General features: G+C 33.5%; 1 protein-coding gene across 4 annotated transcripts in view; it reads right to left on the bottom strand.

Annotated features, from left to right (window-relative positions):
- Positions 1-26,026, bottom strand: part of LOC126780473 (discoidin domain-containing receptor 2-like) — a 68,010-nt gene that overhangs the window by 34,731 nt on the left and 7,253 nt on the right. For 3 of the 4 annotated variants that reach the window (XM_050504986.1, XM_050504984.1, XM_050504987.1), the window contains exon 2: positions 19,731-19,835. In XM_050504986.1, the coding sequence (XP_050360943.1) occupies positions 19,731-19,794 (64 nt within the window). In that variant the 5' untranslated portion in view covers positions 19,795-19,835. Of the gene's footprint in view, positions 1-19,730; positions 19,836-21,563; positions 21,886-26,026 lie in introns of those variants that run through there. The other variant, XM_050504985.1, reaches the window with a different exon arrangement.

Genomic DNA, 26,026 nt, shown 5'->3' with positions numbered 1-26,026 from the left:
TATATCTAATTTTATAATTCTCGATATATCTTAATGATAGCACATTTTATTAGGAAGTATTAAACATTAGTATATTTTATTGAACTGTCTTTTCCCCGCGACTACACCGGCGAAATTTTTTTTCCCGTATTGGCCGTAATTTATATTCCTATGTAATAAACAGGACCCAGAGCATCTCTACGTCATATTTCATTACAATCGGTTCAGTGGTTTAGCTGTGATGAGGTAACATATAGGCAGATAGGCAACTAGAGTTATATTCTCATTTATAATGTCACTTGGGTAGTGTAAGGGTATATATATATATATATATATATATATATATATATATATATATATATATATATATATATACCATCATACTACATATAACTCTATAGGTGTAAGCGCCACACGCCAGTAAACCTCCAGACTGCATGTTTTTTTTTTTCGATATCTTAAACACGAAAACGTACTTGTATTATTGAGTGTTTTTTTTAATATTATAAACAATATTTTGTATTTTTCAATAAAATTGAAAATATTACAACAACGATAAAGCAAATGAATTCTACTCATACGTAGTTGCATGGAATTGCAGTTGGAATAAAATTATTGTCTGTGACGACGCACTTGTTCACGATATACGATTGATGGTGTTTCAACGTCATTCAATCAGGTAGGCTTTACTTTTGCATACGCAGTACACGCTGGCGAGCAAATGTATCATCTGATGGTAACTGGTCACTACCCTGACAACCCGCCATCGAGACGCAGCATATCATATAAGATGTTACGACCCTTGTGATTTTAAACACACTGGCTCATTATCCCTTGAAGTCGGAATACTCATTTTTTATATAATATTTCCACCTATAGGCAAGTGGCGAGTAACTAATAATGAAGGGTTAATATTTCTTACATCGCTAATATCTAGGGGCGGTGGTGACCACTTACTATAAGGCTATCTCTGGCCCATTTGCCAGTGAGTTTTATATAAGTTAAAATTAAAAATCTACAAAAATCCGTATGCGTCGCGCACTTTAGCAACATTAAAACTGCTCCAGAATTCCAAAATGGATTGATTTATAAAAACAAATTGAGCAAATTAGAACATAGTGTCAAATTCGGATGTGAAACCGCAATCCTCAGTTAAAATCGTGTGTTTTAATATAATTCACAAAGACATCCCGACTCACTGGTATTTCTTAGTGAATGTTAAACATATTTAATTGAGACTGATTTATTTTTGTATAGGCTTAGAACACAAGGCCGCATGTTCGCAAACGGTAGTACTAAGTGAGGAATTTTATACAGGTTCTGGCTCAATTTGCATTGAAAGTAGCACCGGCGTCAACAGTCTAAGCTTTCAACTCGGTTTCTATATTTGTTATTGCGCTTTTGTAAGGCTTTTGTTAATTATTTGCAACATTCTAACGAGCGTCTAACACTTGAATTTATTAGAAAATTTGTTTTAAGTGATATAAATTAAAATCCTTGATACGTTTCCTAGCGCTATGTTATTTATTTTTTAAAATAGAACTCGTATTGATTTATTTTTATAAAATCTGCAATACGTTATTGTAAGCCTTTTATCGCGCTAATATTATAGAAGCGACGGCAACTCAGTCGGTCTTTTATTATCATATCACGACTAAGCCGCCATAGTGGTAGCTGGAACCTGGGTATCTATCAAATATTTAAATCCTTGGTAGGTTATGTAGCTTATAGTCAAATCAACACCCCAGAAGTATTTATGTAACAATTTGTCTATGTCCCAATGATACTAATCACCATCGAAGCTCGACACGTCAACGTCAGTCCTCAAATAGTCAGTAGACCGTATTACTCCACAAGAATAAAAAGACGCTCGCAATTTAATTCAAATGAGGTCATGAGAACTGAAATCTAATGAAACGAGGTAAAAAGTGACCTATCTGGCATTCTTTATAAAGTTCGAAAGAGTCCTAACTTAAGAAGTTCGCAAGTATGTTAGAACTAAAACTAAGTTAGCTTTAATCCCTCATGAGGCATCAAATTAAATATCTAACTATAATAGCGTCCGATAACATTGGTGTTTGTTTTTAATTATTTTATTTAAAAACATGCCGTAACACGAAACGAGTAGTTCGTCAAGTCGGATTATCTCGAACTCCCAGCCAACTTTTTAGTTGTCAGAAAGCGTTTATTTCATCTTCCTTATTTGAAGGAATTCTCAAGGCAAGAATTTTGGAAAACTTCATAAAGCGAAGGAGGTAGGAAAATTCTTTTATATGAAGATTTCCTAAAAGCCGTATATGTCGTCTAATTTTTTCTTAATTTCGATGGAAATTAAAAAAAAAATCTTTAATAAAAGATATATATTTTGCCCGTTAATAAAGTATATAAATAAGACAAATATACTCATATTATATGCAAACATTGCAAAATATACCATTAAAGACACTCCAAAATTGATTCTATATGCTAAAACTATCGACTTGATGGCAAACGAAACCTATTAGGAAAACTCTTAAAGTAATAGGCATTTCAGTTCTATCTGACAATTAATGCTATCGCGGTATATTTTCGAGGCACGATATTATTTTCGAGTCGATGAAATGCTTGAATTAGTGATGGGCATCGGCAAGGACAAGTGTTGTTATTATTAAGCTTAATTCGATTTTAATAAAGAATAAAGTCGACTTAAACAACAATATGTATTTTATTATCTATCGAGGAAAGACTGATGAGTCACTAATAATAATTATTTATCATCTGAAATAGAATGTTGAAAGTTTTTCATCCACATAATCTGTAATACCGGACTTCCACCGTACCATTAGTGGTTCAGTTATATTGCAAACATAAGCTTGTTATTTGTGTTACTATAAATATTTGAACAAACGAGTATAGAGCACAGACATGACCTACGATCCTCTTATATTTAGAGATAACAGTAACGAAATCCGCACAAAGCGACCGTGTTAAAGAACATCGTATGTTTGCTGTGTCATTAGAAGGGCCCATTGTTTCGAATCGTGATCTCGGAGTATAAAAGTGAAGAGATGACGGGTTGAGTACGTTACGCACTGTTAAGGTAAGCTCAAACCTTACACGAAGTAAGAAACGTCACTCGCGAACTGAATGCCTTACCACATAATATATTTTATATTTATGACTGTAATACTGCATACTGTAGTGAAAAACGAATATATAACGTATCAATAGTTTAAATACTAAATCAAGATGTACATGCAATATGCAATATCATAACATGCCGAATGGTTTTGAAACATTAGGTTCATGGTCGTTTGATACAAAAATATCATAAAAGATCCATCTAAGAAACTGGTCAACTCTTCTGGTGACCCAAGAGCTGGCGCTTATTTAGCCCAAAGGCTGAGTGTAGCGTCTTGGGTACAATGCCACAGGACAATATTTTAGACAGCGTGTTTTGCTATAAATTTGTAATGTGTATTTTGTTTTTTTTTTCTTTTAATTTTATATATTATAAAAATTATTGTAGATAATTGCAATATGCATAAATAAACGTATATATTATATCGTTGTGGTCGGCAATGCGTTCTATATCTACTGTTAATTTTACACCACCATCTTATTTAACAAATCACCCGCTAAACAACTTAATAATAGGCTTATAGTTAAATCAACGCTAATTTGGCCTCTTATTGAATATAATATTTGTTGAAACAAAATTATAAACAATTATGTTACCACGTTTAGAAAAAAACCGTTAAAACTTAAATGGAACCATCGATGATAGATGGGTAACTCTCCGTGGAATATAATACAATCCGATCTATCATACGAATATCGATGTGTATAGATGTGTATATTCGATCGTTCTCAGGTGTAGAAACCGCGCGCCTAGTTTGTGCCAAGCTTAAACTGAAGAGAGCATCTCTTAAGACTAACCCCTGAAGGGATCTAGACGCCCAATGAATTGTTTTCAGGGCCCGACGAGTCTTTTGTCCTACCGTGCCTTCTCAACAAATGTTTCATGTTGTTTCTTTTTGATACGCGATGTGTATGTATGTACGTTGAATACTTGAGGAATCTCTTTCTTAAATATTTTCTAGTACACGTTAGGCGAATAATATACATTTCTCAATGGTAAAAACAAAAAGAAAACAACTACATTATACGTATATCCAGGCACACAAAGAAAAGAACCGAGCTAGCTCGGTCGACTTTAACCGAAGAACACGGTTACTAATCTGGGCACTCTTTATCAAACATGAGGTTTGATCTTTATATTCCATAAGAACTTTACTATTTACTTATATGAGAAAATTTATAAATTTTAGACGTATATCGTGAAATAAATTTTATTAGTTTGAAAAAGTATTTGATACGTTATTTATTTTAAACTATATAGTTTATATGATTAACATTGCTTGCAATGATTCAAATGTGTGTATATATATATATATATGTTAGTAATACAATTCATAATACTTTGAGACTAGACCCAATATCACAAAAAGTAACCACTTGATGAACTATGCAAATGAACAACCCCTCAGGGCTGGAGGTTAAAAGCTCTCTGATAGAGACAAACGCTGAGAGATCGTTCATTATTTCTCTCTGAACGCTTTCATAATGATAACGACAGGTATATGCAATATAAAAAACATAGTTGACATGTAATTACATTGTTGGTTGTTTGTTGGTTAACTGCTGAGTTTCTTGTCTTGAAACGGTGATAACTTTAAATTCAATATGACCTTGCTGATGATGATTTATTTGTTTTTTTTTGAAATGTAAATTATGTATAGATGGATGCTCATTGTCTTAAGGCAGATGATTAAATGACCTAAGATTGTAATTGTAATAATATGCATTAGCCATTTCTTCTATTGTCGATTTGCTGTCGACTAATGTAGTGATATCGTTTCGTTCCTATAATAACACTGGCATGACCGAGCTTAGGTGGAATGGCTATGCGTGGTACCCAAGCGGCCTTGTACTGAGTCTGACTTGTCCGACCGCTGGGTAAAGACATGATCTCCTATAATGAGTGGGTTTGGAACTCATTACACCAGCTAATCCAATGCGAGTTAGTCAACACATATGTAAGATTTTCACACGATATATTTAGGATTTTTCACGATGTCACCCTTCGAACGAAATGAGTTATGAACACAAATTAGTGGTGCTTCGCTGGATTTTGATCTTGTGTTATAATCCACTACCAACTTATACAAATATAAATAGCATGTTAGCCGATGACACATTCTGGCATTCTAAAGAATTTTTAGTTTATTCCTTAGCCATTCAAATTTATATCGAGGAGTTAGGGTATTTTGTTATGGAATTTTATTTGCCGCGGAGTTGGTTGCGACTTAGTAGGCATTGACTTTAATATATGCATAGCTAAAAATCAATTACCGTTAGAGAAAAATTGCACGGCAAAATCAAATCGATCTATGTAGTCGATCGAATCATATCGAAGAAACGGTGTTTCGTATATTCACAACAAAGATGTTATCAGAAACGAAGCGACGACTAACAGGACGAACACGGCGCTGAGCATCGAAGCGAGAAGGGGAGTGTTGTCGTACATTACTTACCTAGCTAAGGTAAAAACTGTTTAAAAAGAAGCAGCGCCTCAAATATAATTATTTAATTTAGTTATTTTACCCTTTGATTATCAGTTAAAATCTCTTAGATAATAAAAAATCACACATTTTAAGTAATGTCAAAAAGGCTCAGTGACAGTTTTACATATATATGTTGAAAAAATAAATCTAACGAATAACATTTCATTAAAACAGTAAAAAGAAAAATTGTAAAAAGAAAGAACTCCTAATTACGTGTCAGTCCCTATAATATGATAAATATTAGTATCGAGCATAGAATTATCAATATTATATGTACACAGTATATTTATGTAGTGACTGGTGCTCATAAAGCTCTGCGAGTTCTGAGTCCTACCGAAATGGGGCTTTGTGTCACCACAAGTATTTAACCGGTTATGCAATTTTCAGCGAACAGCGAACATCCTCGATGAAAACTTTCTCAACTATTAATAATTAGTAAATTGTAAAATGTCGACAGCGTCAACTTGTTCCTTTATAACTTTTATTACATGACCAATAATTAGGAGCGCTACAGACGATTTTTTATTTTTTATTTTATTCAATTTGCACATCTCTTCGCCTAATTAAACAAAAGTTTGATGACTTATCATATACTAATTACACCAAAGACGGGTGCGTATTAAATGATTGGACTCAAGGTCTATAAGGACTTGGGTTTTGCTCAGGATATTAGCAATTTACTTTATTAATTTAAGACATGTCAATATTTTTTTCCTAATCTCTGGACGTAACTGACCTACTTCATTATTATAGCATAACCCAATTGAATTTATTTCATTTTCGATTCATTACAATCGCCAACTTTACTGGTCAGTGGTCAGAAAATCAATCTTCTTTAGATTTTAAGAAAAGGCATTGCGCCCTTCCAGGTATGTTCGTCCAATCGTCAAATAAAACAAACATCAGAATTGTCTTACTGGGCGAATGAGCAATCTGCCTAAAAAACTTAAAACGAAGACATTTAGGAATCACATGAATTTCAGCCAAGGTCCTTTGTTAATTAGCCTGTGCAGCAACTGAAGAGGTGGATATTCAAATATTGCCACTGTAATTTCCTGTGAGCGGAGAAGGCCCTGTGGATAATACACATGGATGTATACCTCCACTAAGTTTCCATGCACTTAATTTGTGATTTTAATTAGTTTCGTGTTTGGTCATGAAAGAAAACATTGCGGAGATACCTGCATGTGCCGGACGAAAACGGTCACGTGTATCCACTAAACCGGCTTGGAGCAGCATGGCCTTCGTCAATGAGCCTTTAGTCCAGCAGTGAGACATTTACAAACTGCAACTTTTTTAAACCATAGTTTTATTTGCAATGCGTTTTTCCATTATGCGTTGAATCTATTTAGCTGGGAAGAGAACTCATTGGATCATGCCGGCCGTGGATTACACTTATGACATTTGTCTGCTGCATAAATCGTATCGTTAACTTGCATTCATGGATTTCAAGTCAGCGACGACTGGAGTTATCTCTTCTACACGTTCATAATATCTTGTTCCCACCAGAGACTAACAAACTTCATTAGGTCACTAATGGAACCGAGCCGCAGGTCGGCTTTCTAATTACCTATGTCCCTATATCACATATTATTAAGTTACCTTGGATGCTCGGCAGGTAGGTTAGCGATATCGATTATTGTCTTAGGTCTTACCAATGATGATGACTTTATATCTTAAAAACTACAACACAGCGGGACTCAAAACTCTAATCTTGGACTATCGCGCGAAACTTACTTGTTAATTACACACCAGTGTCAGTTAGTCGAGACGATGATATCTTATTTATTTCATGAGGAGATATGTGTTTGTTTCTTTTCTAAATTTACGAAAATCAAACTTTCATATTGTAATAGTATACAGTTTTAATGAGGACATAAGATAGTATGTTTATATATTGTGTATTTATTGAGTGTGATTAACCAGATTTATAACAAATATAAAAAAGATTTTAGAACTCTTAAATATTTACAAATAAAGAATACAATAGACGGACAGCATATCTTCAGTAAGTATAAGTCAAAGAGACCATAAATGTAAAAAAAATAAAGGTAATTTTAATTTAATTTATTTGTCAAAGAGTAATGATCCTTATTAAAATATATAGTAAATCATTAGAACTTTGTAATTTGAACCAGTTTATTATCCATATAACAAGATTTTTGAAAACTGGAATGAACGGAAAAATGACGGATTGCGGTAAGATGTATTAACGATGAACGCGGCCGAATATACCGCTCAGCCGCTACTAATTGTATCATAATATTTAAAATTTGTGGCCGCAATACGAGTCAAAAAATAGTAGTTAGCACTTTATATATTATCCGTGAATGAATACTTTAATTGTAACTTAGATATATATATATTAAAATTTAATTTAATAATAAAAATAAAGAGAAGATGATTTAAGAACCAAATTTTTAAATATGTATAAAATATATGGTGTAAATCGTTTTTAATAGTGCACTAACAAGCAAGACAGCTTATAAGGTATGATATGCAAATAAACGTCAAATCATCTGCTTCGAGAGCTATAACATGAAAGGTTTCCTATTAGCAGTGCGCAGCTCTATGAACCACGTTCAAACCCTTTACTTTGTTGATAAGTCAACATACCCCGTTCCCGTCATTATTTATTATTATTGCAATCATATGTAATGTAAATATTTAACGTTTGACTCGTCGTCTGTGTAGGAAATATTTTCTTTAAAAAATCGTGACGGAAATTGAATACTTATTCAACTCACAGTAATCATATCAATTACTATTTATTATAAGAAGTTACATTTAAAAAACTTTTTATCGTTATTGGCTACCCCGGATTAAAATGGAGGTTACATGGTCGAGTAGGAGCTAAAAAAATAATAAATGTTTTCGAATGGTAAATGAAACGAATTTCGTGATACGTAAAATCAGCGAGATGTATATATAAAACACGCGGCCCTTGTCGGCTTAATGTTGTAAATTTTAAACAGTTAATATTTCGTGGTGAGAGTGACGTCACAGGCGTCAGGCACCTCGACTTGTTGTTTTTATTTACGATCGATTTTGCGTGTAAGCTCCGCTGGGGTGTAGCCAGTAGCAATTTTATATACCTAAATAACCGAAATACTAAATTTACTATAGTTCGTAATGAGTATATCCGACATGTAGACACCAAGTCGTGTTTGATCACGCATAACACTATTATATATTTCTACGTATTTTTACCCTTAAGTGTCTCGTTAAACTCCTACACGGGTATCTCTAACGAGCCTCAATATACTAATGTCACATATTCAAATTATCTTCGCTCAGCACTCGCTCGAGCGATAGTGTAAACACAACCTACACAATTCACACAGCTGAACTATGGTACATTTCATAAGATATTTTGAAAGGTTTCCTAATATTAAAATTTTAATTTCAGCTATTCATAGTTCACGATTTTTTTTAACTTATTGAAGAGAGTATAATCTCGAGTATTATAAAATTACAAAAAATTTATTACATATCTAATCATGATATCAAATTATTATTTTTTTCTAATATGCGGTGTATTTTCATAGTGGTTTCTATATATTCACGTTAAGTTTGATTTTTTTTTTTTTTTTTTATAGAATAGGAAGGCGGACGAGCATATGGGCCACCTGATGGTAAGTGATCACCAACGCTCTTAGACATTGGCATTGTAAGAAATGTCAACCATCGCTTACATATCCAATGCGCCACCAACCTTGGGAACTAAGATTTTATGTCCCTTGTGCCTGTAATTACACTGGCTCACTCACCCTTCAAACCGGAACACAACAATATCAAGTATTGCTGTTTTGCGGTAGAATATCTGATGAGTGGGTGGTACCTACCCAGACGAGCTTGCACAAAGCCCTACCACCAGTTGATTGTCTGTACGCACTACTATCATACATTAAGATAAGTAATTGAAGAGATCAGTTTACTGATATGTAATACGGGTGTAAACAATTTATGTTGTATCTTTATATATGTCAGATCGTCTCTAAAGGCGGCGTTAAGTAACAGTCTATAAACGTCGCCATTTCTAGGCTAAGGCCTTCTCTATTGATGAGAATGTTTGAAACTTGCTGCTGCGGTTTGTTGGCTACACGTGGCAGATGATCATGCACAACATTCAGATGCTTGCGATGTTCACTTTAACCGCAAACCAAAAGATGAATTATTAACACAAAGTAAGCACATGAAAATTCAATTGTGCTCGGCTTTGATCTCAGAATCATCGGTTAAGTTTCACGTTGAGAGATGTCATCGTTATTGTTTAACTACGAATTTACTAAACGAAGGGCTAAGTGCCCGTGAACATCGCTTGAACAAAACCTATATAAAAATGAATGTTGGTATATCTGTTTCAGACTAAGAGGCTTCGACCCCGATCACTTTTTTATATTAAATATAAAAGTGTCATTTTTAAATTTACTCTATGCATATTACTTTAATTGCTTTTAGGTTAAATGTAGAATTAGGTTCATTTTGATGTTTGATGTGGCAATTTGGTGAGGCTGTCTTCGAGCTGTGGTTCTCATATTCAGGTCTAATGAACACTCATAGTCCTAATGTCTTAGTGCCTTAATCAGAATCCTGTTTCTCGTGATACCGCTTCGAACTTTCTATTATACCTACACAATGTTACAGTGATCTGGCAACGCTATTAACAAAATAGACGATTCAAAATATATCGATAATTTACACCTTATGCGTCTTCGCTTTGCTGGCCTGGCAGATTTGGAGCTTATTTCACCGCACACACACACTTCTCAAACGAACACGACATTAATTAAAAACAAAAATTAACGTAACATGTTAACTCACTGGTGCTTTCCCGGGTTCGAACCCGCAGTATTCGATTAAAATTGAAATAAGTAACAGTTAGTAAACCAATTACTAAATTGATTTATCTCTAACTAATTACGATTATGACATTTGAATAAATGAAAATCAACAACATGGATTTGAGGCAATCCACACCTATCGCAAATAAAGTTATAAAAGATTGCAATTTTAACAATGAAATCGGAAACGGTGACAAGCTATTGAATGGATTGTGATCTAGCCGCAAGGACGGTGGAGATAATAAAATAAAAGTAACCGAGGGAAACGGATATAAATGAAATCGTACACTAGTGATTTCGATGTATCGTATTCAACAATATTTCACTGATAGCCAGCAAGCAGATACTGGCAAAATTTCAGACGCAGGGGAATACCTCTCGCTTAACAATGATCGACCGTCAAACGACCATCTAGTATAATTACAGGCACAAAGGACAGTTCCAAATCTCGGATGTCAGCGAAGCGCCAATGCGAAGTTTGTCTATAAATATAAAATATAGTCTTCAAATACATACCTAATAGTTAAGTAAAAGCAATTGCTCTTTATAGACGAATATTAAGCCTATTTACATAGCGTTTATGAACGATCTTCTCTAATCTTTTTTCCAATTTATATATATTACGCTCGTAATTACACTGACTAGTAATAGCAGCCAAGGAAATTGATGTACAGATAGATCAAAGTATCAAATTGAAAAGTTTGTTCTCATCGAGTGTATTAATTAAATGATCTATTGAAAAGGTTTCATTTTCATTTCGTATCAATGCTCTAAACCGCAATCTAAATTACATTTTTTTTTTTTTATTTGTATTGAAGCAATATATTTACGTAATTATTGCAAATGATCTGACTTCTAAGTAAAAAACGCTAACATCTTACGATTTATGTTGAAATAAGTCTTCATTATATCTTTTAAGGTCGAACACCGTCTGTGTTGTGCTACATCGTGACTATGATATAAATTCATATTAAATACTCAAAATACTATATAATTTCTTTTTTTTTTAATAAATTTAGAATTATTGTAATTCTATTTTCAAAAATAAGAACTGAATATTATTATCAGACTAGGGAAAGAAATCTGTAACGATTAACTGCGACCGATCTTATTCTTTACCCTGCTCAAAGGATAAAAAAGTAGAAATGACGGAACGCCTTTAGCGGTATTAAACATGACTTAATGCTTTAGCTTCCGACGAAAGATGTCTAGTACACGGGGGAGTAAGGATAGTATGGGAAGATAAAGAAAATTAATTAACTAACCGCTTGCATCCAGTTTCATTATCGTTAGCAAAATATAACTTATATTAAATCGTTGATAACATTGCGCTGTGTATGTTATTTTTCATGATATCAATTTACGTTGAACGAAGCGATGGGTAGCAGTTAGTCTTACTAATATTATAAATGCAAATGTTTGTACGTTTGTTACTATAACGAGGCTATGCATGGCATGTTCTAGTATTTTATTAACGGTGAACGAAGCGGGGGTTAATCACTACTTTTATATTAAAGCGGCAGGAAACTGGCTCGTTTGTCTATTGGCTAAAATGTACAGCTGCAATTTTTTTCTATGTAATGGAGGGCAAACTCGCGTAAGGCTCGCCTGATGGAAAGTAACTACCACAACCCATGGACACCTGCAACACCGAAGGGCTTGCAAGTACGTTGAGGGCCTTTGAGAATGGAGTACGTTCCTTTCTTGGAGGTTTCTGTCAGATTAGTTCGGAATAGTCGTCGACGAAAGCTCATTCCACGTAGTCGTTGTGCGAGGAAGGAATTGCCTTAAAAATTGCGCTGGTGTTGATTTCCAGACGTCGATGTGATATGGGTGGAATTATTTAATTATATAGAATAGAAATATAATGATAGTAGCGTTCGGAGAGCACGACCTCGGCTTGACGGGTTGCTGTCTTCGTCGTCTGCCGTGTAAAGTATACTTTACATAGTAAAGGTAAAATTGTCGTGATCACATACGCTGGATTAAGAAAACTGTTAAGCCATTGTCTCCTATTGGCAATGCGCTGGTATCCTCACATACCGATTTTTAACCAGTAAGTATTAAACTATAAAATATTATACAAAACAACTCAAAGTTTTGCCGTTTGGCGGTTATATCTACAAACAGACTCATTAAATAGACACTCGGACACTAATCGATGATCGCTGGTTCAAATCCATTCACGTGCACAGTATTCGTTATATTAAATTTAAAAAATCTCGAGCGTGTTGTGTTGGACAAATTTTTGATATATCCGTAAGAAATAAACTGCCACCTTTCTTCTTAAAGCTTTGCCCAGAACAGAGCTTATATTTCCTTACGAATAAAACATATTTAATTTAATAAAATAGTTCTGGCATTGATATGTGCTACGGCTAGCAGGTACCAGCAATTCGCAAATATGAATACGATCATAGTTATATGCGCCATACCTAAATCTTTGATCTTTATTATATGGATACCAGTTAACACCTAAGCTCGCAAGCGATCGTGTACGAATTAAAAGCCACTTCGAAAGTGGAAACTATGGAATTATTTGCTTTATCTATAAACTGTCGATCAATTAGTATTGGCAGAATAGGATCGAGGTGGCAACTTTATTAAATAATTAAGACAACTGGGCTAAGGATGGAAATTCGAATCGACTATATTAATTATATAGATGAAAGGGAAAATAGAGATTTTCACGTTATCCATAATAAATTTATATAAAGGTTAAGCTGGTATTTATTGAAGCAGCTCTGACGTAAACCATTAGTGTCAGCTACGAAACAACAGTCGACATTAAGTGTATATAAAGTTTAATAAATGTTATATAAGATGAATTAATAAAAGCAACCGGAACAGAAACATATTTATATTTATTCTGTGGGAATCCTAACACAAAATGAATGAATAAACCGTGAGTGAGATTTCTTGTACTTTAATATTTGTATTATAACTTAATATATTTAATTGGACAACGTACAGTCGTCCTAGTATTGCAGATTAAACAAACTCGTAGACGTTTTCGATTTTAATATAAAATAAAATGTATTCAACCTCAACAATGTTTGCACGACTGAACACACTAATTTTAGGAATTGCTGGTCTGATTTAAATAATTATTTTTGCATTAGACACTCCGCAAATTGAGGAAGACTTAACGAACCACCACGACATTAATAAGTGGAACATTAAACATCAATAAATTAGTCAAACTGTACTGATATTTTATATATGTCAGCGAGACTGTGGAACTATCAATGATTTAGACTATAGAATTTGTGACGAGAGTGATAGCAGACTTTTGTTGCTATGTCACTCTGGCGGAACAACTCTGGCGGAGCGGTCAAACGGACAGCCATATGTCGTGGTTGGACGACATCGACAGATCGCCGTTAGTTTTAATTACGTTTGAATTATTCTTTGGTTTTAAATTATAACATAAGATGGATTACGTAATTGAAGAAGATTTACATATATTCTTATAAATTTTACGAAGATGAAACAGATAGATGGGTTTCACTTTCTTCTTTTTTAAACACCTTTGTAAAGGGCGCATTGTGACAGTAAAATCGGTCTTCGTTGATAAATTTTCCATCCACAGACACGGTGGGGTAACAAATTTATTAATTATCTAAATGAACATAATGTATTTATTTCAATCGAAGGAGAAAGGGAAATAAACAACCGGTTGAGTTGTTCGATGAATAAACGATCAAGGAACGAGTGTCATATACATTTTTTAAACATATTTTTTTTTTATAATATCACATCGAAGTAAAAATACATTTCGATAAAAATGCATATGATAGTAAAACTAGCTACGATTATGTCTCCAGCCTTAACCCTTTTCGTGGAGATCTAGAATGGAATAAGCGTTTATATACAAAATGCTTTTCTTTATTTTTCTCATTTTCTTAACATTACCATACATAATATGAATTTGTTTTAACTAGTATTGTATGATATTTATGACAAAATCATTTAGGTAATATATTATTTAAATATATTATATATATACCGATGTATGATATAAAATTTAAAATTATTCCTAATTCTGTCAAATACATTCATTCCTCATTAATGTTTAAGAAATTCCTTGTTAGAGGAGCTGTTAATATTATTATTTATTTATGCATAACAACAAAATATGAATGTTTATTTTTATTCTTGAATCCTTGTCAGCTTGTTAGGGCGCTGCTTAAACATAGAAAAATTAACATATATAATAAAAACAATAATATGCAATTCGTTGTCAACTTGGGAATAAAAGGCATCTTAAATAGTGTAAAGTGCAGTGTCGTAATTAAATATGTTTATAATAAATATTTGTTAATATTTCTCACATTAGGCAAGAGTAGTTTATACATAACGGTCTGCAAACTGGTATGGAATACGTATCTCAAAAGTTTGTTTATCTTTACTCCCTGTCGGAATGTACCGTCGATAGTATGGCCTATGTACCACACATTTATCTATACATATAAACGGCCGGAAGATATTCAAATCACACTGCTAATAATCCTTGATTCATCAAAATAATACGCCTCGACGTATAACTGGAGTCCCTCGATCGTAAACAGAAGCTTAGACGTTAACGAGATCGCAATAGCGGTGGTCGTGTTTGTGACGAGATGCCTCCACCTGTTACTCTATAGACAGATCATTAAGCTACAGCGAACTGTGCTGCCTTCGCCTCTGTTTATGTCTGGCTTACATGACACAGACTAGAAACTGAATACCTTGAGCATTCGGCAATTTATCAGCCTGCTGGTATCGGCGATCGTAACGTAATTGAAATTACTTACAAATTGTTTCAAATTTTGTTTTATTAAAGTTAAATTTGCTTTGATATTTTTTGCACGTTTTTTAAAATACTTCGGGCGGTCTCGCCGTTAAACGTTACTACTTTACCCCAGAGGATAGAAGCGTGATGACATATAGTATTTGTTATTATATTTATTATTTGTTATTATATTGTTGTTATGTCTATTAACTATCTCAATAAATGGCAAAAAAATATATTTTCAGATAAAAAAATATTTCAATTACTGGTCTGAGATAATCACTAAGACAGATATAGAAGGATGGAAAAACATGTTAATCATTCATCATTTTTAATTTTCATGGTGTTAGACTGTGCATGGTGATTTTTTTTATTGACGATAAACAAAACTAATAATTCATTGTTTTCATTTTACTCTACCATGCGCTTAGCTTCTTCTTAGCATCTTAGTGCATGGTAGAGTAAAATATAATTAATCAATAAAAATTAAATCAATGACCGTGGGTAAAAAAATAATAATTTATAAACCGTAATTATAACCGTGTATGGCCATAGCGGGTCGCAAGAACTTCATAAAAAGGCTATTAGAACTTTGTAGTGCCACGCCCAATAAGCAATGTATCTTTTTTTTAAATGAATATAAAATAATTAATCATTTTTCGCACCTGCTAAAATGAGTTGAAATTTAAGTAAATTAACTAATATTAAGTAGTAATGGACAAAGGCCTCCTCTCCTCTCGTAAGAAGAAAGGTTCATCACGCTGCTCCAATGCTGATTGGTGCACACACTGCACGTGCAATTTTCATTACAATTAACACGAGATAATTTACAAACACAAATCTTATGAAATCTCAGCTGAGCTTGGCCGGCTCGGATCAATTCAAATATACGACAGATATAATTAAGTTTATTCTTAGAACAAGAATCGAATTGCAAAATAGCTATTTGTACATACATAATGTCGTAGGCACGTAATGAAAAAACATATATTCTCAGGTAAACAACTTCATCGTCCAACCGACGCAACTCAAACAGCAAGTATAGCTACAGCATTAAAGGCACCGACACTGACGTCCGCAACATTATGCATTGATAGCCGTGTGAATAGCGAAGCGAAACTTGCAAACGAGATGTAGCAATTTCGTTACTATGAGTTACGCCATCACGGCGCCGAGATGGCTTACAATTAGGGTTTCCATTAAAAATTTAAAGAAACTTCATTTCTTTACTGAAAACATATGTATGGCATATGTTTCCAGTAAAGAAATGCCGTCGGAAAAGTATGTCGCCTTGCAAACATTTAAATGTCACTGAACTAAACATATATTATTGCACGTATAAATGTTGTATAGGGGGTCATTAGTAAACAATACAGAAGCTTTAAAGGAAGCGAGAGAGTTCTTGGCACTTTTGATGTGTAGAAGAGAAAATGCCCATCTGAAGGTGATCGTCTTAATCGATAAAATTGACACTTAAAGCAATTTACAAAACTTTATGCACTGTCTATCTGCCTTTTAATTTTGACTTTAAATTACTGTTTTTTGGAAAATCGGGTAAACCATGTTTATTAAAAAGAATAGTCCTGAGACAAAAACAAAGATGGCAAACCTACTCTAAATATATAAGACATAAAGTCCCGTCGTCACTGCACAACCATTTAAAGATGCAAACGATGAGAGCTGTTTAGTGTTGCATATAATGTGTTTAATGAAAGAATCGTTAACTCTTCGGTTTCTAGATTTTTCTTACGTAATCGCTTGAAATGTTTTACATCTGAATCAGTACAAAACGAAACTTCCTAGAAATTCTTGTTTGAGTATTTTGTATATCCGTGTGACGCAAACAATTTTGCAATGCCTGTTGAAATTGTTAAATTCAGAATTTTGCAAATATAAACGTGTACACAAATTTAAGAGTAGGACTTTGCCCAGCGGTGTGGTACTTACGTAACTATGATTGATTAACTTATTCTAAAATTTTAAAGTAAAACAAAATTAAACGAGATCAAATCCATAATAATTATAGATAACACGAGAACATTATGTTTTATTTCAGCTTTAAATAAAATTCTAGATATCATCAAGTGAATAGCAATCAAATGACAATTTCAAACGGTCAATGCAACAATGAATGCCACCGTCTCTCGTTGCTCAAAGGCCGTCAACTAAATGTCTAAGCCAATGTTTCCCGCAGTATCGTTTCTGGACCTGTCTTACGCGCAAATCATCGTTCTATTTAATGGATTTCCCATCTTTCGTAACGATTAATTTACGACGTTCGACACCATACGACATAGAGTCCTTATTTATTTTTTAGTGTACGTGTCGACTCCATAGTCAGGCTTTATAAGTTGTCTGGATGAACTTTAAAGTAACCTTTTTATATCTACTTATACTCAGATCTATATATCTGGTGAATCTTATTCCGTCAATACGTTATTTCTTTTATTTAACTTTAGAAAGCCAATTATTTACATATACAGACGATTTTGCACACCTTGAACGCACTCAGACAATGAAATTTACTTAGCGTAATTGTTTCTAGCAACTTTATATTGCACTTATATAGTAAAAAGTACATAAATAGCAAGAGAACATTCCAATGAACAATTTTGATACTGTTATTGAAATTTTTATTCTAACGATTATTAAACAACAGTACGTTATTATTTTCATTGTTAGTTTAAGAACAGTTTATTTAATTATTTTCATTAAAATCAGTTCAGAGATAACCGCTCCATGTACCTACTGACATGGAAGATAGATGATCAGAATTTAAAAATGGAAAATATTGCCGGCTTCTGTATTTATTATAACAACATATAACATATATACATATTGGTGTGTAAAACAAAATGGGACAAAACTAAATGAGGTATATATTTTTTCTATTGGTGGTAGGGCTTTGTGCAAGCTCGTCTGGGTAGGCCAGACGAGCTTGCACCCACTCATCAGATATTCTACCGCAAAACAGCAGTACTTGGTATTATTGTGTTCCGGTCTGAAGGGAGAGTGAGCCAGTGTAATTATAGGCACGTGGGACATAACATCTTAGTTCCCAGATTGGTGGCGCATTGGCGATGTAAGCGATGGTTAACATTTCTTACAATGCTAATGTCTATGAGCGTTGGTGATCACTTACCATGAAGTGGCGCATAAGCTCGTCCGCCTACCTATAATAAAAAATAATAAAAAAAAAACTTTTTTTGTCACGTGAAAGACAGAGCGGCATTCTAGATTTAAACTTTCTGTTTCTTATATAATTCTTTGTCATGTATTGTTCAATATGTTCAGAAACATGTTTCAATCAAGAAACTAATAGAAACCTATCGACCAGAATTAATCATTTTATAGGCAGTTAATCTGGCTAAGTGGTTGTGAACGGGAATCGAGATGCAAATCTATTTCAAAGAAGATACGCAATGTAGGAAAATACACAATACAACTATTTACTCGAAATAATTGAATCAATATAATCAGTTCCTTCAATGTCCTCTATTATATGTTTTGAATAAATAAAATTTAAATTTTAACAAAAGATAAAAGAAAGATTGAATTCTTTCATTATTCTGATTTCTTTCAGTTGTTAAGATCCGGACGTTGACAGAGACCTGAAACTGTCACCGAAATATGCTCACCGAATTCTACTTTGTAGGTACAGAGATAACAATGACAGTCCCCTAGAAAATTTCCGGAGCTAGTGAACATTGAAAATTAATTCAAATTGTTGAAAAACTCTTTTTGAATAGATTACATCTCATGGAAAAATAGTAATTTAAAAAATGGAAAGAAAATCATACGATATTCGTTTTTATTTAAAGATATTTGATGATTAAATGTGCTAAACTTCAACCAATTTCACTGATCTTCTTTGTTATGTATTGTATATAGCCACTCGTCTTGGCATCTAACGGGTAAAATAAGGATTTTATCGCATGCAATTTCTTAAGCAATGAAAATTCGCTTTTTTTTAAATATCTCTTATTCTATCTTAATATTTCTACAACTATTGGTTTGATTTACAAAGTTTAAAAAGCATATTGAACTACATTAAATGTAAAAAAAAATATGTAGTTACATTTGCCAACATAACAAAATTAGTAGCCTGAAGTCACAGTGGGCTGGTCACGTATAGCGGAGGTATATACGGCCATCGGAGCCTTTGGAGCAGACCTAGAGAATACCCCGGCAAAAGCAATGTATTGCTCAAGGCAGGTGGACTCAACTGGATGCGGAAAGTGAATAACCAGGAACTTAAGCGTACCTTGAGTGAGGCCTATGCTCAACAGTAGACTGCAATTAATACTAGGATATGTAGTAATAGTAGTTGACTAGTCTCCTTTGAGAATACCCGCCGGGCCGAATTCAGTCATCAGCCATCCTATAGTTTCCTCCCTTTGTTAGTCAATGCGTTGTTGATCTAGATATTGATACTATACAGAAATAAAGGTAGACCTACAACCTACTGGTCCAATGTATCAGCATTGATGTAGGATTCAAAATTAAATAAATTATAAATGAACTTACATATATCCAGAGCTTGCGACAGCAGGGCCTGGGCGAGCAATAGCGCTACCACACACGGCACCATCTCGCCGCGCTCACTTCACCATCTCTACCGACACTCCGATTCTGTAACAGATTGTTTACATTAGACGAAAATCAATTTTTATTAAGCTAACCGCTATGGTCTCAAGCAAATGTTCCATCAAAATCGAACAAGCTGATTTTTAATTTGAAACAGAGGAGCAGATGGGCAAATGGAGTACCCGACGGCATATGGTCACCAACATCCATAAAAGTTAATACTATAAGAAATATTAACCAATCTTACAACGTCAAAGCGCAGGTAACCATAAGCCAACCACAGCTATACAATGTATTGCCGTTTGGCAGAAGGAAAAGTGATCAGTGGGCTCTGACCCTGGCGGCGTTACCACTGATTACATTGTATAGATAAAAAATAATTTCTTTGATAATACAAAGAGTCAATTCGTGCTCATAACAAATCAATACAGTTTTTATTCATATAGGCCCTTACGAGCACATTTGACCGGCTCGGAATTAAGATTCGACCGAGAAGGACCAGCAAGAAACTTAGTTACCACAAAGACTAGTTTACCTACACATATCTGGATAAATTGTTATATAATATATATGACGTAGGTGATAAGGAACCTATTATTATATAACAGGTACCTGGGGGATCGAACATCACTTTATTATAAAAAAAAGTATTTTAGAGAAGACTTATCTAAATGCAACATTTGAGCTAAATCAGAGTTTCTGAGATATACTAAGCAAAATTACATATATATATAATTTATAGAAGTATATGTAGCTATTCATAATAAAGAAACAGAAGTTTGTCTGGATATATTACTCAATATTTTTTCATACCCGATAGGCTAATTTCCTCACGAACGCGTCACTATTAAGGCGATTTAAATAGCAAATCGGACTGTGTGTGTGATTTAATTCATTTAAATTGTCATCGGCTTTGGTATTCGGAATAATATTGTGAATGCTAGTGTGTTTTACAATTTGCAGGTGTAAATTATAGAGAACGATTCAATAGATTTACATAAATAAACTTCGTAAGTAAAATACGAACAAATATGATGATATATAAAGCTTAAGTAATAATTTGCATCATTTAATATCAATGTACTCAAATGAAACAACATTTGAAAAAGGATTTTCGAATCGTCGAGAACATAAATAAACAGATATACAAAAAAAAAACGTTTGTTTAACGCAATTAAAATTTTAATTATGATTTCCATAACTTTACACAAACACAATATTAATTAAAACGTTTTGTAATTGATTTCTTATTTTAGTGACACGCAGACCAAACAAAAATAAAACATCTATTAAACTGGACAATTCCTTTTGTTGAAATACTTTGCCTAACTTTCTTCAAACTCTACAGTTTGTCTTTACGTCCGACTCCATCTTTAACATCCTCTTTAAATTAGGTGTTTTTATTGTACATTATTAAATTGATTTCGATACAAAATACTTACTAAGGAATTTTAAATATTAACTATTCTAAAGCTACGCAAAAAACTCTGAGAGCATTCCAGGCGATTTTAAAGTTGCCGGTAAGTTTCAAGTAAGAAGAAGGTAAAATAAAAGCACAGTGACGAAACTATTGAAAAAATAATATCTAAGAATGCCAACAGATATTTCTTATCAAATCGCTTCGTAGACGATCTGGAAACAAAATGAAAATGAGCATCTTGATAAGTTGAAAAAGTTACTAAAAAGTGCTGGTACCACTTTATTAGTTAGATACCAACGACTTTTATTCGAAATGTTTTGAGATTAACAGAATTGAATATCGCAAATAAATACCTAAAGTTTACACAACACGCACAGAACCGATTATTATGTTTATTTGTATATTATCAGCACAATATCACTTCTGAATGTTTACAAGTCACTGATATGACTAGCAATGTATAAAGTTCGAATTTATTCGTGTATTAAAACTATTTCGTTTCAACTCATCCGGGCTGCGACCTGCAAGTTCCAAGCACCTTATACGGAGTGGAGTTGAATTCACTTCCTAGTTAAGAGGTTTTCAGTGTATTCGTTAAGACGAATTCACGTTGAAGTTCTTTACCGCGACCGCAAACACACCGGTTTCCGGACCGATCACTTTGAAATATGTATCGACACCAATGACTTTAGAGTTTAATAAAACTAAGTCCATGAGACATTGTAAATTAAAAAATAATTATTAGATAATAAAATTAAAAATTTAAAAAGTTTTTAATGGACAAGAATTTTTTTTTATAAATAATTGAATTAAAGCATTTCAACAGTTTAACTCAAAATTGATATATAGGATATCACAATGTATATACTGAGTATATACGAGTACGACTTCGAGCGACGTCGGCGCGACGTCGTAACCCGACCGGACGCTCCGAGATACTAGAGCAACTAAACGACAGCAGTTCCAAGCAGCGCTAGCGAGCGAGCTGGGGAGGTCCGGGCGAAACCTTCTTGTATGCGCCCGCCCTTACACTTGGACTAGAGGACCCGACTCTATGAAAATGATATGTTTTATAAATAATTATTTTAACTTTATAACTAAAATATCTTTGTGAATTTATACGAATGTTCAACACTAATTCCATAAAGTGGAATGTGTTGTCGCTGCAAACCGCGCTCAAAGCATTTCGTTTGAGATGAAAATTTTTGGTATTTCCTGAGAGACATCTCCATGTGCAAAATGTAATTATATATTCTACAGTTACACTCGTTTTCGTTTGTCTTGATACACACATTCATAATTTTTGATAAACTAAATATTTTCTTAACTTTTCATTTAGCAATAATTAATAATGTTAAGTTACAAAATGTTTCGAAATACCCTACCGAATTTGTTCAAAAGTCGGATATTTTTCGTTATAGGATTCCGTGGCTCAAAATTGTTATTCATTTAAAAATTTGTAATCGACGAATTTTTAGCTTCGTGGTAAGTAAAAAAAAAATTAACTCCTACCTGGAGGCAGTAAAATGTAAATATTAAATATCACACAAGACGAAACTCGAAAGGTAATCTACAAGTAAAAGAATCAGTTTAAAAACCATAGATTGTTATTTCAGTGTCAACATAATTCACAAGTAACATTAGGGAACAGTGGTGCGCGTAATACTTCCACTTGACCGTTGTTTTTACAAACATCGGATCGGATTTATCTCGCAGCCGTTCATATTTCAGTTAGATTTTATTTAATTTGTATTCGACGGTTTTGATTGGTTTTCGCTGGACGTTTATTTGACGTTACTGGGTTGAGTTTCATTTGGGTTTTATTCTATCGGCTTACTTATCCAACGTGAAACGTACACAATAAAACTTTTCAAAGAAACATCGATCCAGCGATAGTACCACTGATTTAAACTGCAACATCTCCCTTCATTTCACTGATGGTAGGGTATTGTTAACGTCCGCTTGGGTATCACCCACTCATTGTCTATTTTACCGCCAAAAAGCAATACACTTTTTTGCTACGTTCCGATTTGAAGCGAGTGAGCCAGTGTAATTACAAGCGGCGGCGGTTTGCGGCGCCTTAAAGGTGAAAGGACTATTTAATATTTCTTACAGTGGCAACGTCTATAAGCTGTGGAAACCACTTACCATCAGGAGGCCGTTTCACCCGCCTGCCTTTTCATTAAAAATAAAAAACATGTAGGTAAGTACCGCAACAGAAGCGAGAGCTATTATTTTCATGACATTTCCGTGTATGAATCGTAACTTACGTAGTTTATATAATTTAATTTAGTTAAATTAATTGATACATTTTAAATACGAATAAGAAATTAAAAAATATTGCGTTTTCATTAAATCTTTCAAGTAATAAAAACGTGAACTAGTTTCTCTCTCGGGTTTAACGAGAAATAATTAAGGAGACTTCATCGTTATTGAAGATTATTAAATAACGTTTTCCATCTGAATCTAGACAACCGTGAATGCACTCGTACTGGAATATCGCACAAAAAGAAATCAATTATTTTTGGTACCTGTTATCGTGATAATAACGAAACGTAGCGCAGTTTCAAATTGAATTTGCACAAAGGTACATATATGTCAAAATAAAATCTTCAAACGAATTTTTATTAAGCGAAAAACATTCACCCATTTTTTATAAACATAAAAAACTACAATATATTATATGTATATTTATATTGTTACCCACATATGAGTTTTAATTGAATTGCACAGGCATAAAGTTGATATTTTGTATAACCCATAACGTTAAGTTTTAGATTTATCAATACCGACATATCTACAAACATACATAGCATACTCCGACCGCGAGTGGAGTTAAGGTAAATAAACGAGTTAGACATTGAATTGAGTTGATGCGATACCATTGATCGAGATCGTGAACCATCTATGATTTTCATTATGGATTAGCAAAGAATGGAGTGGAGCGATGTAATGAATTTGCTATCGAAACTTTGGAAGTGAAATTAAAATGGATATAAGTAGTTCAGTGGAAAAGTGTTGTATCAAAAATATACATTTATGATGCATAATATAAGGACAGCCATTAAAAAATCGCATGGAATACGTAAATCTTAAACTTGTATATGTTTACTCCTTTGATAGGAATAAGATTTAACTATTTATGAACAGCTTTTTATTGGTATATTTCGATTATATCATTATTTCGGCAATATAATTGTCGATACAATTTTTTTTTACATATTTTTGTTTATCTGCTAGTGTATTTGCCAAGTTAACATATACGGCCGTGATGTAAGGGACATCTTTTTGCAAACAATCAGCGCTGATGCTACTTTTGTGGGAATTATGTACACATATATTATAATTTATAGATTATCCACATAAAGTCGACCCAATGCGTGCAATGAAATTTTTGAAAAAAAAGTATGATATAATAATAATGTCAAATATATTTTCAGTATCTTTAATACTATAAGGGATACTTTCAAAGTAGTACAAAAGTGCAATTGTTCATCTAGACACACACATATAATAATATAATATTATAACAATAAAATTACATATAAAATATTGAATACTATGGATACAGGAAATGAACTTTCTAGACCCATTAACAGTAAAAACAATTGAAATATTATAAAATTTCCAAAATGATTAAAAAGTTCAACATTTAACAAAGACTAGTGTCTTAACAAAGGACTTAACAATTCCATCTCTCAAGGTCTACTTGACAGGGGAGGGTGACGGACACCGGGTAGAATACAATGACAGCGAATTATGTGAGCGACGTAATGCTTACTTAAACTTAAAAGGAGATCACATGTCAATCAGTGGCAAAAGGAACGACTGGAAATATCTAAATAGGTACGTGTCGGTTCCTAACATGTCTAAACAAGATTTAAAAAAATCCGTATGTAATTTTTGAAAACGAATAATCTGAGATAAGAACATAAGTAAAATTATTTTAATTGCTGTAATTATATTACTGATATAGTGTTATTATAACGAGAAAGTATGTGGAAATCTTAAGCCATAGCAGATACAAGGCAAGTCTTTTTTTAAATAAATAAATCTCCACAGACCTATTGTCCTCGCCTTTGGTGTATCTTTTTTTTATAGGCTTTTTTATGTGCCTGCGTGTTTTTATTTCCAGACCGCAGAACAGTAGTTAGTTTTAGGATAACTGATGACTATGCACAATCCATGTACTCTAAATCCTTTTACACTTTGTTGGTCATAGACCGAAATTTGTTATTTGTTCCTTTAGCAAATATTCAAACAATAATATGTCATATAGAAATCGAATAAAACGACCCTACTCACTATTTTGTATAGTGTTCAGGCTTTGAGATCCAGTTAATATTGTTATATCGATTCATGAGACGAACAGTGTAGTGTTCTGCTACGAAGCTCGTATTCACTTGTGTGATACCGATTAGTCTTCTTAGATATTGAAACGTTGAATATCCACAGCGCCACAGGTAAAAAGACACTAAGTAATTTCTCGAACGGAAGATGCTGTTACTGTTGGGAACTACGAAACAGTCTAAGTCGATGAATAAGTCGATGAATAGATTCAGCCACTGGGTCGTTGATACCCTGGCCCTTTGGGCCAGAATGAAAGGACGCGACGGTCAAAGCCGTCGAAGAGGAATGGCCCGGGTAAAGGGGGCAACGCCGAGGCCCGTACCCGGACTGGCCTAGGCCAGCCAGGACGTACCAACTCTCTCTGAATAAGATAAATAGAGCCAGCCGCATCAGGTAGTTCAAGGATATACTGAATCAAGATTATTTTGTATCACAATGTTAAAACAACAGGGAGAATAATAACTAG

The sequence above is a fragment of the Nymphalis io genome, chromosome Z (genome assembly GCF_905147045.1).
Source record: "Nymphalis io chromosome Z, ilAglIoxx1.1, whole genome shotgun sequence".
In the NCBI taxonomy this organism is placed as follows: domain Eukaryota; kingdom Metazoa; phylum Arthropoda; class Insecta; order Lepidoptera; family Nymphalidae; genus Nymphalis; species Nymphalis io.
This window is presented reverse-complemented; position numbering and strand designations above follow the sequence as displayed.